Source organism: Eleutherodactylus coqui, chromosome 4, assembly GCF_035609145.1.
Source record: "Eleutherodactylus coqui strain aEleCoq1 chromosome 4, aEleCoq1.hap1, whole genome shotgun sequence".
In the NCBI taxonomy this organism is placed as follows: Eukaryota; Metazoa; Chordata; class Amphibia; order Anura; family Eleutherodactylidae; genus Eleutherodactylus; species Eleutherodactylus coqui.
The window spans coordinates 200,497,339-200,510,814 of NC_089840.1; the positions used below are offsets into that span (position 1 = coordinate 200,497,339).

The 13,476-nt window shown below is 43.0% G+C and overlaps 1 protein-coding gene across 3 annotated transcripts in view; it reads right to left on the minus strand.

Moving 5' to 3' along the window:
• The window catches only part of ADAMTS14 (ADAM metallopeptidase with thrombospondin type 1 motif 14), a 145,763-nt gene that overhangs the window by 103,475 nt on the left and 28,812 nt on the right, over positions 1-13,476 (minus strand). For all 3 annotated transcript variants that reach the window (XM_066600550.1, XM_066600551.1, XM_066600552.1), the window contains exons 3-4: positions 7,318-7,474; positions 3,161-3,357 (exon numbers count right to left, since the gene is read on the minus strand). In XM_066600550.1, coding sequence (XP_066456647.1) covers positions 3,161-3,357; positions 7,318-7,474 — 354 coding nt within the window. The remainder of the gene's footprint in view (positions 1-3,160; positions 3,358-7,317; positions 7,475-13,476) is intronic.

Sequence of the window (13,476 nt, forward strand, 5' to 3'; positions counted from 1 at the left end):
CCTTATTTTGGCAGAATCATTTTCATTGGGACGTGGAGGAAACGCAACTTGCATCTTGAAGGGGAAATTTCTGGCATCTGTAAATAAACTCCGTCATAACATTCCTTATCATGTGTTAGAGGCAAATTCTTTTTTTCCGTAGATGTTTCAGAATAACTTTCAGCTTTGCTTCAAAGCTTTCAAAAACCATTATTAACGCATTCTTGAAATTGTTAGTTAAATCCGATGCCTGAACAATGCTGGCTGTATGGAAGCGCAACTTGACTGCATGGCTAGGTAAGGGTGTGGACCTTCACAGGTAATATCAGGAAGGAATACATTTCTGAAAACAATAAGCGTTGTTTTTCTCTTGGACATGGCAGTATGCTCAGTGCACGCATGATCTAGGATTACAAGCAATAAAAAAGTATAAAAAGAAAGAAAAAAAATTAGAAATGCAGAAAGGACAATGGAACGGAAATAATTCTTCTACAGGCAGCATCTGGTGCCCAGATAAGTATTACATCTTGAATTCTAAACATCAATGCTACAATTGGCATTTCCAGTAAAACTATGAAAAATGTGGGAAGTGGGCCAGTGTAAGGATCTGAAAAGGTTAATGGCGGAAATACAAGAATATCATTTTAATTTTTATTTTCAGCTCATGTGAAATTACCGAAACTAATTAAATGGCAATTCAGGACTTCTATATTAAACCAAAAGCTGTATGGTACCACTAACAAGCAGACCGAAAGCTTATTTATAAAAGAAAATCTCTGCCTTACATTAATCCATTTATTTGCATCAATTTAATTTTAGCTTTTTACTGTATATAAACTCTATCAAAAAAATATAAATCAAGCCCCTAGAAGAAGTTGTCATTTTGCTGCAAAACTCGTCATGCAGTCCCATCTCAGGCAGATATGCAAATGATTAGGGTTGTGGTGTGATTAGATGAACGGTCTTGTCACCTGAGGCCCTAAAAGTGGTTCCACCATTGGCCTATAAAAAGGCTCTCTGATGCTACTGATGCAATAGACCTCTTTTTCCGCTTGTGTTAAGCTTGTTGACCACTAAATGCCTCTACGACAGTTAACAGAGTTTAACCCTTTCCAATCCACTGTCTGACCTCTGAAGACATTATGATTTAAGGCTGTACAGCTCCGATGTTGGAAGACGTCCATTGGGGTTCTCTTACGGTATATTGCCAGACCCTCTGCTGTCAGAGCCTATCCAATGTGTCACCTCTTGCAGTACTGGCTTTAGCCAGCATATAGTGCCGTTGTATAATGACAGAAAAAGAGTAAGCCCCCTAGGAAAACTAGATACAAATTGGATTGGAAAGGGTTAAGAGAGGGCGCATTATTGGAATTTGAGAAGCTGGTTGGTCATATCGATGAATTGCTCGACACTTGGGCCTTTCTGACCAGTTTATTGGGACCACTGTATGCATGAGGGAACACACAAAAGGTGACAAGGCTCAAGATGGCCTCAAAGACCACCAGTAGAGAGGATCATCTGATTGTCCAACAAACACGAGCAGCTCCAACTGTTTCATTATCTGCCATCCAGAGACAGCTGGCACCATCATTACAGGCCCATGTCTGTTGGAACCCTTTCCAGGCACTTGGCTAAAGAACATGTGGTCTCATAGCACCCATTGTGTTTATAGCCTTTGATGCCCATCCACCGTCGACTCCCTTTACAGTTGTGTCATGAATGATGAAACTGGAATGCTACAGAGTGGAACCAGGTTGTCTTCCGTGACAAATCCAGGTTTAGTTTGGGCACTGACAATGGCTGTGTTCGTGTCTGGAGATCTAGGGGTGAGCACCTCAATCCTGCCTTTGCTGTGGAGCAGCACACTGCCCCCTGCTGGTGTGATGATCAGCGGGACCATTGCATATGACAGTCGGTCACCCCTAGTAGTGGTACGAGGGACAATGACTGCTCAGCGATATGTTCAGGTCATTCTGCAGCCACATGTGTTACCTCACATGGAAGAGCTGCTAAGGGGCATTTTTCAGCAGGATAATGCTTGGCAGCACACAAAAGAGGGTCACAGGTATGTCTCCTCAGCATTGTCACACTTCCGTGTTCTACCAGGTCACCAGATTTATCATCAATAGAACATATTTAGGACCATCTTGGGCGCCAATTTCAACAACCTATGAATTTACACAATCTAGAGGCTCAGCAAATGTGGAGTGATATACTGCAGGATACCATACAGAACCTGTATGCCTCCAGGCTCGCCCGCATCACATCTTACATCCAAGCTATAGGTGACCGAACAGGGTACTAGAGCCTCCATGCCCACTCATATCACATCTTACATCCAAGCTATAGGCGACTGAACAGGGTACAAGAGCCTCCATGCCACTCGTATCACATCTTGTATCCAAGCTAGTGGTGGTACAACAGGGTACTAGAGCCTCCATGCACCCCTGTATTACATCTTGTATCCAAGCTAGAGGCGGTACAACAGGGTACTAGAGCCTCCATGCACCCCTGTATTACATCTTGTATCCAAGCTAGAGGTGATACAACAGGGTACTAGAGCCTCCATGCCCCCCTGTATCACATCTTGTATCCAAGCTAGAGGTGACCCAACAGAATATTAGAGCCTTCTTGCCTGCCCATATCACATCTTGTATCCAAGCTAAAGGCGATACAACAGGGTACTAGTGCCTCCATGCTGCCCATATCACATCTTGTATCCAAGCTATGGGCGGTACAACAGGGTGGTAGAGCCTCCATGCCTGCCCATATCACATCTTGTATCCAAGCTAGAGACGATACAACAGGGTAGTAGAGTCTACCTTCAAATGTCCAGTTGTCTGCTCAGCTCACAACTGCTTCAAATCAGCTGATCATTGGCAGATCTTGAGTCCACTTAAACATTTATGACAAAAAGAAATCTGTTTGGTACCATGTTAGCCAGCGGACCAAAACGTCATTGCTCACAGTAAGAGAAACAAAAAAATCTTGTACATGTACCTTTTAATGGCTAACAAAAGGTATTAGCGATTAATGATATTAGCCATTAAAAGGTATATAAACAAGATTTTTTTTCTCTTACTGAGAGCAATAATAGTTATGAAATACATTCTATACATGTAAAATAAAGCCAAATCCAAAATATCAAGAAGAAAACAAAAGAAATTTTCAAAAACCTCACTATGTTCATAAGGGTGAGGACGTAGTTCTGCACATGCTCTTTTCCATGGAAACGCACAACTGAGTCATCCACTGCAAGGAGCACTTCTATGTTATAGTCATCCTTCTTAGCATGACGTTTTTTGCGTTCGTTGTCCCACAACCTGTCCTGCATTGAATCCAGTGCGAAGGGAAGATCGCCCACTTCACTCCTTGTGACTAAAAATAAATTGTGATGATGAGTTCATATGGTACAATATAGATAGAAAACAAATACATGTATAACAAACAATAACACGACCTTCAACACATTCTAAACTTTACTGAAACGCACTACAATGTTGTAAATCGAGTTATGATGATACGCCAGTCATATTGCTACATGTATAGTATGGAAGAAAAAATGCCATCTATTCATGTGACCTAAAACAACATTAAAGGGGTATTCCTATTTCAGCCAGTCTTGGCTGAAATGGGAATACCAATTTGTATGCCACGGTAAGAAGTGGTAGAGAATATAGAAAGAGCCAATCTGGCTGTTCTATGCTGTTTCCATAGTTTCTATTCACTTCTTTGGTAGTTACGGAAACAACATAAGCCCACTTGGGCTGTGGCATACAGACAGGTATTCTCATCTCAGCCATGATTGACTAAAATGTGAATACCCCTTTTAATGACCACCAATGTGCTGACATTCAACTAATGTCAATTGTATTAAAATCAAAACTACCGTGGTCTAAAAGGGTTTTCCAGGAATATACTCTCATGGCTCACTGGTTGTGTTAGATCAGGACCGGAGTGACATCACGGCATCAGCCCCGGCCTTTGTGATCAACATACTGAGTCATTTTATGGTGGGTTGCCGAGATGAGCACTTTTTTGATTGTGTGTGTGTCCCAGCCAGCTAATTAGTGCATGTCTGTACACATTTATTCCAGCTGTTCCTCATGGAGGCATTGGTTATACTTCTAATGTGAAGGTGTTTCTGGTCTAGTCGGCAACTCCTATCGTGTTTTACTGTCATATGAGTCTGTTCGGCATTTGGATATTTGGGGTGTTGTACCATCTTTCTGCTGACTTATTGCTATTTCTGTATTAGCACTTCATCAGTTTCAATGCATATTATAGCAAACATTATTCTTCTTTCCAACTAGGGAGAGTCAGGGTTGCCCTATGTTCCTTATGTGGGTTGTCCTTATCAGTGTGAGTGTTGTGCTTTTAGGTAGGGCTTCATTGTATTAGTAGGTTAGGTTAGTTTCCCCGTTCCTGCACTTTTTGGTATAGTTATTCATATTTTGTATTCTCCACGTTAGTATATTTTGTGTATATCAATCCTTATAGGACACTGAAGTACATCCGATCGAGAACAGGTGTTTTAGCATCCAGTTCAGACATAACATATACATTGCTGACTTATCCTTAGGAATGAGGCTGAGCTGTAGTATCATATACAGCTGCATGAATGGATGACCTATGTCTGCACAAACATTAAATAGGTATGTTAATGCAAAAACCAATATTTGCCATATGATATGCTTTTTGGGGTCCAAATTCTTAGTTAGAGGTAAGCTGAGCTCAGGAGATTAACTCTCACCACATCAACACTTAGCGTGATCAAAGTAATCTGTTTATTGATTGACAGGCAACACTTTTTATAGGAGCACATGGTTCAATTACAAAAATTCAAATCTATTATAATTCATTTATTACTATTGGATGATAAACAAACAAAATATGAATATGCAAGATAAGGAATTTAACATCTAAAATGAAAGGCAAAAACCACGCAAGCGCAGAAGAAACACACATGATTATCTTCTCAGAATACAAAAGTACAATAATTATAAACAATAATTGTTTACAGAGAATATTTCTTAACATATGTGAACATTGAGAAACATGTCGGCTTGAACTGTCGTGCAGTCTGAATGCCACATAGCTATCGTCTTGGAGCTCTGGAATTACTCAAGGCTTTTTGAGTAACTATTTAACATCTATAAGTTGTCAAGAAAAAGGACACATGAATATAATGAAAGATGGCTATTAGAGATGAGCGAGCATACTCGCTAAGGACAATTGCTCGATCGAGCATTGTCCTTAGCGAGTACCTGCCTGCTCGGAAGAAAATGTTTGGCTGCCAACGCGGGTGAGAGGTGAGTTGCGGCAGTGAGCAGAGGGGAGCGGGGGGAAGAGAGGGAGAGAGAGATCTTCCCTCCGTTCCTCCCCGCTCTCCCCGCCCGCCGCCGGCAGCCGAATCTTTTCTTCTGATCGGGCAGGTACTCGCTAAGGACAATGCTCGATCGAGCAATTGTCCTTAGCGAGTATGCTCGCTCATCTCTAATGGATATGCATGAGATAGGGAAATGGGTATGACTCCATATTCTAACAGTCCCCCCTTTTGCGGCTACTTCATCATGCTACACAGCTCCTCCCCCATACTGCCAACAACATGACCTCCTCCCTCATCCCAGAAACTTGACCTAACCACTAGAGAATGTGTTGCCTTACCTAACCTGGAATATAGAGGTTCCTAGGAACCATCCATGGTCCTCTGATTACACCCACGTAGGGTGGTCCCAACTTGTCCCTAAGGCCTCTATTTTAACCCTGGGTCTGAGAGCGGAAGATTCATATATGCTGCATACTTGGATAGATGATGAAGCATGACGCAACCATTTAGTTGTATCTGAGTTGTCACCTAAACAACATAACCATACATTTTTTTAAACAAAATATAAGCTACACATTTGTGTACTGATTGATCCATGAGCCAATTATTGTATAAATACTAGTTAAGAAATATACAATTTACCACTATACTGCAAAGTATACAGAAAAATAAGCAAAACAAAAATACAGATACAAATCTCACAGTGGCCCCAGTAGTAATACTGGCATCCCACATCAGCCCAGTAGTAATAGCGACATCCCACAGCAACCCCCAGTAGTAATAGTGACATCCCACAGCGGTCCCAGTGGTAATAGTGACACCCCACAGTGGTCCCTAGTAGTAATAGTGACACTTCACAGCGTCCCCAGTTGTAATAGTGACATCCCACAGTAGCCAGTAGTAATAGTGACATCCCACAGTGGCCCCCTGTAGTAATTGCACCCCCCCCCCCCTCTGAGACTTAAAATCCCCCCCCCCACCTCTTCTGCTTGGCGCTGTTGCTGCCACTGATCCCAGGAGCACACTGTGATGTGCTGCCGGACACCTCCTCCCCTCCCCTGCTCTCGCAGAACCAAGTAGGAGACATCAGAGGAGGAGGATCCCGGCTGCACACTGACATCATAGTGTGCAGCGGGATCAGCGTCTCTAGCAGCGCTGCTGAGTAAATACCAGCAGGGGAGCTGCGGCACCCCTGCCGGTATTTACTAATGTAGTGAGCGGCCAACGATGGCGAGTGCCAGCTGGGAAGGCTCTGAGTGCCTTCTCTGGCATGCGTGCCATAGGTTCGCCACCACTGCTATAACCTAAGTGAGGAGACTCAAATGGCCATGCACGCTCTTCTGGGTAATATGCAAATAAGGGAGATGGAATAAATCCTCCACAGTGCCACCATTTTTTAATTTATCTCACATATTGTATACTATTTTATTAGGTAGCCCATTGCAATCCCCATAGGGACTGTGATTTAGAAACAGAGGCACTACACTATTAGTGAGTCCCACACACGTACATCCTGTCCAGGAGGGATACAGTCTATAATGACACTTTTTCTGCACAAATAAGATGGCACGATGATCCTGAGTCCAGGAGAACTAACCAGGGGTCACCGAGCCATGTGTAACCATTTTCAGAAAAAAACATACACATACCCATGAATAAAAGAGATGCAAATGTTTAATTCTGCTGATTTGTGTAGGCTTTGAGTTTAGACCTCCATAGATCACACATTGGAAACCCCATCATTATCTATTCCATTAAAACCATATGGATAAACCATCAATCTATATTCCTGGAAACCTTTTTAATTTGAAGTGATATAGCAATATGAACTTATATTTCATGCTACAAGCCATATAGATTTAACATGTACAAATATTAACTTTTTATAGCATAGTTACTATTTAAAATAAAGGAAATGAAAACTAGTCAAGAAAGACAACTTAAATACTAGTTAGTGGGTATGAAAAAAATACAAGGGGGGGGGGGGCACATGATTACTTTTGAGGTACCTTCATTGTGCATCTCCCCTTGATTTCCAGTTTTATCTTGTTGAACAGCAGATCTCCTGTAGACCACATGAGCACGACCATTCTCTTCATCTTCCTGTCGTCCTTTTTCTAAAGGCTCAATAAAGAACTCACTGCTGTCAGTTCTTATCATTCCAGCCTAGAATAAAAAAAAGGCTATAATTAGTTATTCTAAAAAAGAAATCTAAAGAAAACATACCACTACATGCAGACTTCCTTACCTTATACTAACAATATATACTCGGCATTACAGTAGCTGTAAACCTGCTTAGCTGCTCTGCATGGAAATATACTATCATAACACCATGGAGAAGCAGATACTAACATAGTATGGTAGGCTGAAAAATGACATATGTCCATCCAGTTCAGCCTAATAATTCCCCCCACCCCCCAACGTTGATCCAGAGGAAGGCAAAAAAAAACCAATGAAGTAGAAGGCAAGTTTCCTAATTTTAGGGAAAAAAATTCCTTGCCGACTCCAATCTGGTAATCAGAATAATCCCTGGATCAACAAACATTCTGAAGTAATTACTGAATGTAACATATAATATTAGAGGAAATCACAGTGGTATAGAAATCTATATATTTTATATCAGAGACCCTTCACAGATATAGATATTAAAATTTACTAACTTTTATTAAATAATTCTAAAATTATGGGCTCACAAGTAACACTCACAAACATAGATCAAATAAGAAAACACACAAAAGAAACAAAGATGTTAACCCTGGTTCAAGATTGAATAGGGGAGCTCATCTCCTATATAATTCGCGGAGATTGCTATGTAATTGATGGTCATTCGTGGTGTATCTGAAAACGTCGCATATGGATGGGTGCGAGTCTCCAGAACACTGCTGGTAGAAAAAGATGTATTAAAAGCAGATATGCTGTAATAGCTGAGTACCGCTTAGTCCCGCTATTCGGGGCATGTATCCCCCACTCGGTAGAGGTTGGTAGAGGATAACCTAGATAGATATGCGGTATTACAGCTCATCCCCAGTTATGCCACGGTATTGATTTGCAAGTCAGTGATGAGAGGCAAAACAAGACTCTGCTGGCGTACCCAATTGTAGCACAGTTGTATATTTCACATCAAGGTGCTAAACAAAGCGGCTCATTGCACGTAAGTAGTGCGAGATAAATAGAGAGAGCTCAAGACTCTATGTAAGTGCCCGATTGTAGCACGTTGTTTCATTTAGCATAGAGAGTGCTAGACAGGAGGGCTCATTGCACGTCAGTGAGGTTAGATAGAAAAGCTCAAGAAGCTTGCAGTGGCGTTCAGCAGATAAGAGTCCGAGGGCTCCTATCATGCAGTAGCGCCATTCGGTAAGGGTCAATAGGCTCGACGCGTTTCCCTATCTGATTTACAGATAGTTCCTCAGGAGAAATAGGTAATTATAACCATTAACTAATGTGCAGTCCTTGTTACGTGGACCAATCGTCACCAGGGTCGGTGGAGTAGTTTACAATGTGGTTTCAGTAGTGGACTCCAATTTTGGATGATACCACCAATTTCTGTTTAAGGAATTCCGTGGGATATGGTTACCACTTCCTTATCTTGCTCTCAAGCTAGGCATCCACTCTATCCCTATTGTCACTGTACTCGGTCGTAGTCCGATATGTATCAGTACTCCTCTAGACCGTGTCCGGTAGTGAGATAGATGGAGCCCAGTGGCCCACAGTTTAGTGTAGGTCACTGTAGTGCGTATATAGTGCGCCTGGGTTCGCAATGGATATTGGTCCCCCAGAATTCAGCTGTCTAAATAGTATTCCCACTGTCTGAGAGGGTTTGCTGCCGTCAATGTTCAGCTCACAAGCTAATCAGTAATGTACATCACCCCCGAAGGGGCTGTACTTGAAAGTCCCCTGTAAATTAATCGGCGTCTGTTAGCTCACAGGCTGATTTAGCCTGAATAGACGTCAGGAGTTAATACTCCATATGCCAGGTAGCTAGGTGCTTAGATCGAATATCCCAGTCACGTAGCAACTATACTAACCTAAGTATAGTCCATGGTATACACCAAGGTATGTAGATAATGGTATAAATAGACTGTTTTTTAAGGTATAGATACACTTGAAAAAGTCCCATATGTAGGTATGAAATGCGTTGTGTATATGTGTTAATAAACTCATTGCAAAGTGCTTATTCTCGGAGCGCGGATCTGCACATTTTTTATACGTACGGACTTTCTTTGAGCGGCTCTCGGGTGAGAGACGGAGGTGTACGCGGCTCCCCAGCTGACTGGCCCAGCAGGACATCAGAGAAACGGAGGCACAGCATATATAAGACGACTTGGACACGGGGTGTGAGTGAGGATCCTACAAACAAGATCTTCACTGAGCACCGGGTGAGTGTGGCAGAAGATTAAAGGGGTTGTCCCGCGGCAGCAAGTGGGTCTATACACTTCTGTATGGCCATATTAATGCACTTTGTAATATACATTGTGCATTAATTATGAGCCATACAGAAGTTATAAAAAATTTTATACTTACCTGCTCCGTTGCTAGCGTCCTCGTTCCCATGGTGCCGACTAATTTTCGGCCTCCGATGGCCAAATTAGCCGCGCTTGCGCAGTCCTGGTCTTCTGCTCTCTTCAATGGAGCCGCTCGTGCAGAATGCAGGCTCCGTGTAGCTCTGCCCCGTCACGTGCCGATTCCAGCCAATCAGGAGGCTGGAATCGGCAATGGACCGCACAGAAGAGCTGCGGTCCACGGAGGAAGAGGATTCCGGCGGCCATCTTCACAGGTAAGTATAGAAGTCACCGGAGCGCGGGGATTAAGGTAAGCGCTCCGGTAAGCTTTCTGTACGTCCCTGTATCGGGGTTGTCTCGCGCCGAACGGGGGGGGGGGGGGGGGTTGAAAAAAAAAAAAAAACGTTTCGGCGCGGGACAACCCCTTTAAATTTATGCATATGATATGACACACTAGTGGACTCTGGAAGCGCTTTCCTGACTTTTTTTGCCTATCATTCTTTTCAGGGATATCATGACTCATAGACAAGAAAGCAGCCATGTTTATTTAATCTCTTACAATTTTTTTTTAAAGGGGTTATCCAAGTTTAAAAAAAAAAATGTAAATACCCAAGAATGCTATAAAATAAAAAAACAATCCATACTGACCTCTCTTCTCCTCCCGGGAAGCAGAGGAGCGGCTCTGATGAATCTTCTGCTGCCAGCGCTGACCGGAAGTCAGGTGACCACTGTAACCAAACAGAGGCCACAGTATCCCATTTCGAACTCCTGGCATCATGGGGCCAAGAATGTTGAGTGTTGATGTCAGGAGAATGGGATGTGATGCTGCAGCCTCTGATTGGCTGCAGTAGTAACCTGACTTTCGGCCAGAACTGGCAGGAGAAGATTCACCGGAGCTGCTCTTCTGCTTCCTGGAGGAAGGAGAGAGCTAAGTATCCATTATTTTGTTACATGTTCGGCCATTTAAAAAAAAAAAAAAAAAAAAATTATACTTAAATGACCTCTGTGATGCGGGCGGAATAATTCGGCCGCATTGCAGTGGAACTTTACGCAGTGGAATTCCATACCAAAATTTGCAGGGCTAACTGCAGATCATGATGCAAAATTGTAGGCTAATTTAGGCCATTTTCCTTCTGTATCAAAATACACACAGAGCTCTGCGGAATTTGGAGCTGGATTTACTGCAATTTGCAGGTGCAGAATGTTGAAAATTCAGCCAGTATGAAAGGTCCTTAACGAGGTCACGTATTCCTTATTTACAAAACAGTTGTAGAAACCATCATAAAACAGCAACAAATATTACGGCTTGCAAAAAGAGGTTGAAATGTGACTTGAATAACGTTGCTATAAAAATATGCTTAAAATGCTTGTCTCACGCACTGCGATAATAAGACACCTGTACAATTCCTACATTTGGCATAATACACAGAACTATAAACTTCATGAAGCACATGCAGTGCTGTATGAACCACGCACATGTTTCAGATGGTCTGCATTAAAGCAGAAATTGCCTGAAGTGCTCTGGAGCTTTAAATAGCTGCTGTTAGCTAACAAGGATATCGCCAAGACTCGCTCCGTCCTACAGATGTCAGACCATTTGTCCGCTTGATGTTTTCCAATCTAATTAAACGAGCAACAAATCCTTATGAACTATGCAATAATGTATCACTGCACCGTAAGATGAAGGTATAGATAGCAGTCACCAAGCTATTGCATATTACATCATGTGGATAAACATTTTTTAGGTGTATCGGATAATGTACTCCCTACTGCAGGGGTGTCACACTCATTTTCACCAAGTGACACATCAACTTTATGGTTGACTTCAAAGGGACGATTGTAATTGTAAGACTGCATAGTAATAGAGCTCCCATAGTGTCCACAGTAGTAATAGTGCCCCCATAGTGGCCTCAGTAGTAAGTGATACCCTTAGTGACCCCAGTAATAAGAGTTACCCCCCCATAGTGACCGCAGTAATAGTGACTTCCCATAGTGACCACAGTAGTAAGTGCCCACAGTAATAAGAATGACCCCCATAGTGGCCCCAGTAATAAAAGTGACCACCATAGTTACCCCAGTAGTGATATGGTCCCCCATTGTAGCCCCAGTAGTGATAGTGCCCCCTCCCCCACAGTTCCCCCAGTAGTAATAGCGACCCCTCATAGTTGCCCTAGTAGTAATAATGACCCCTATCGTGACCCCAGTAGTAATAATAAGCCCATAGTGGTCCCGGTAGTAACAGTGATCCTCATAGTGGCTACAGTAGTACTAGTGTCCCCTATATTAGCCCTAGTAATAATAGAGTCCCAAAGAGTGGCCCCAGTAGTGATAGTGATCACTCATAAGGGTCCAGTAGTAATAATGACCCCTATAGTTGCCCCAGTAGTACTAATGACCCTTAAATGGCCCCAGTAGAAATAGTGACCCCCATAGTGGTCCCAGTAGTAACAGTAACCACAGAAGTAACACTGATTCCCATAGTGTCTCTAGTAGTACTAGTGTCCTCTATATTGGCCCTAGTAGTAATAGCACCCCTTATTGGCCTGTGGCCGGACAGCATCCCTATATACATTCCACTCAGCCATTCTACAGCTCCAGTCCGGCAGCAATCTCTGCTGAGTCTGAGACTGCTGACCTCTCCCCTCAGCATTCGTGCTGCAAACAGAACGCCATACACAATCAGTGGGGGAACAGGTCAGCGGTCACAGACTCAGCATTGCCGCCGCCAGACTGGAGCTGCTGGCTGGGTGAGGGGAGTGTCTGTTAGCATGTTTTTGTTTCTTCAGGATCAGAGGGTCACTTTAAAGAGAGAGGGATCAGCAGATAACAGTCAATCAGTGGTTGACACAGCAAAGGAGTTGTGATCTGTAAGGGACTACTTCTGTAGGAAAAAGTAAGCTGAGTCTTTGTATCACTTATTATCTCTTCATCTTCACTATGTTCTGACATCAAGGTGTGATATATTATTTACAGCCACATCAATTACGTTTAGGCAGAAAGATGGATGCCATGAACAGGCAGAACATGCAGTATAAGGCCTGATCTCTATGCTGAACACCATGTTGTGGTCAATACATTTTCCCTGTATTGTACATGGCCTCATATTCCTCCCAGAAGCAGACAATACACAACACATAAGAGCTAGGAGTCTTCCCATACATTTGTGATAAACAATATATTTTTTAAATTATGTTATGTTTCCAGTCTGGGTGCTTAACATATGCTCAATAGTTGGAGGGTTTTACTCATTTCCTCCCTGGAAGCACGAACAGCAGGTTCTGCTTTAAAAATGCCATTATTATGCATTCTCCAAATGAAATGCATGGCGCTGGTATTTGGGATCCACAATACAGTCAGTAAGATTAAACACTGCGTTTTAAAAAAAAACCTGAGACTCCCAAAGAGAAGAGAAGTATGAAGGCATAGGCGTACTGCTAGAGGTCGCTGGGGTTACAATAAAGACTGGGTCCCTGTGCTGGGGGGGCCCATAGGTGAGTGGTCCGTGGTGGTGACCCTATGGCACACAAGCTGGAGGAGGCACGCAGAGCCATCTCTGCTGGCACACGCACTGACGGCTACTCACCATGATAGTGATTACTGGCCAGGATGCTGCAGCTCCCTGGCTGGTAATCGCTCAGCGGAGCTGTTAGCAATGCTGATCCTGGACAT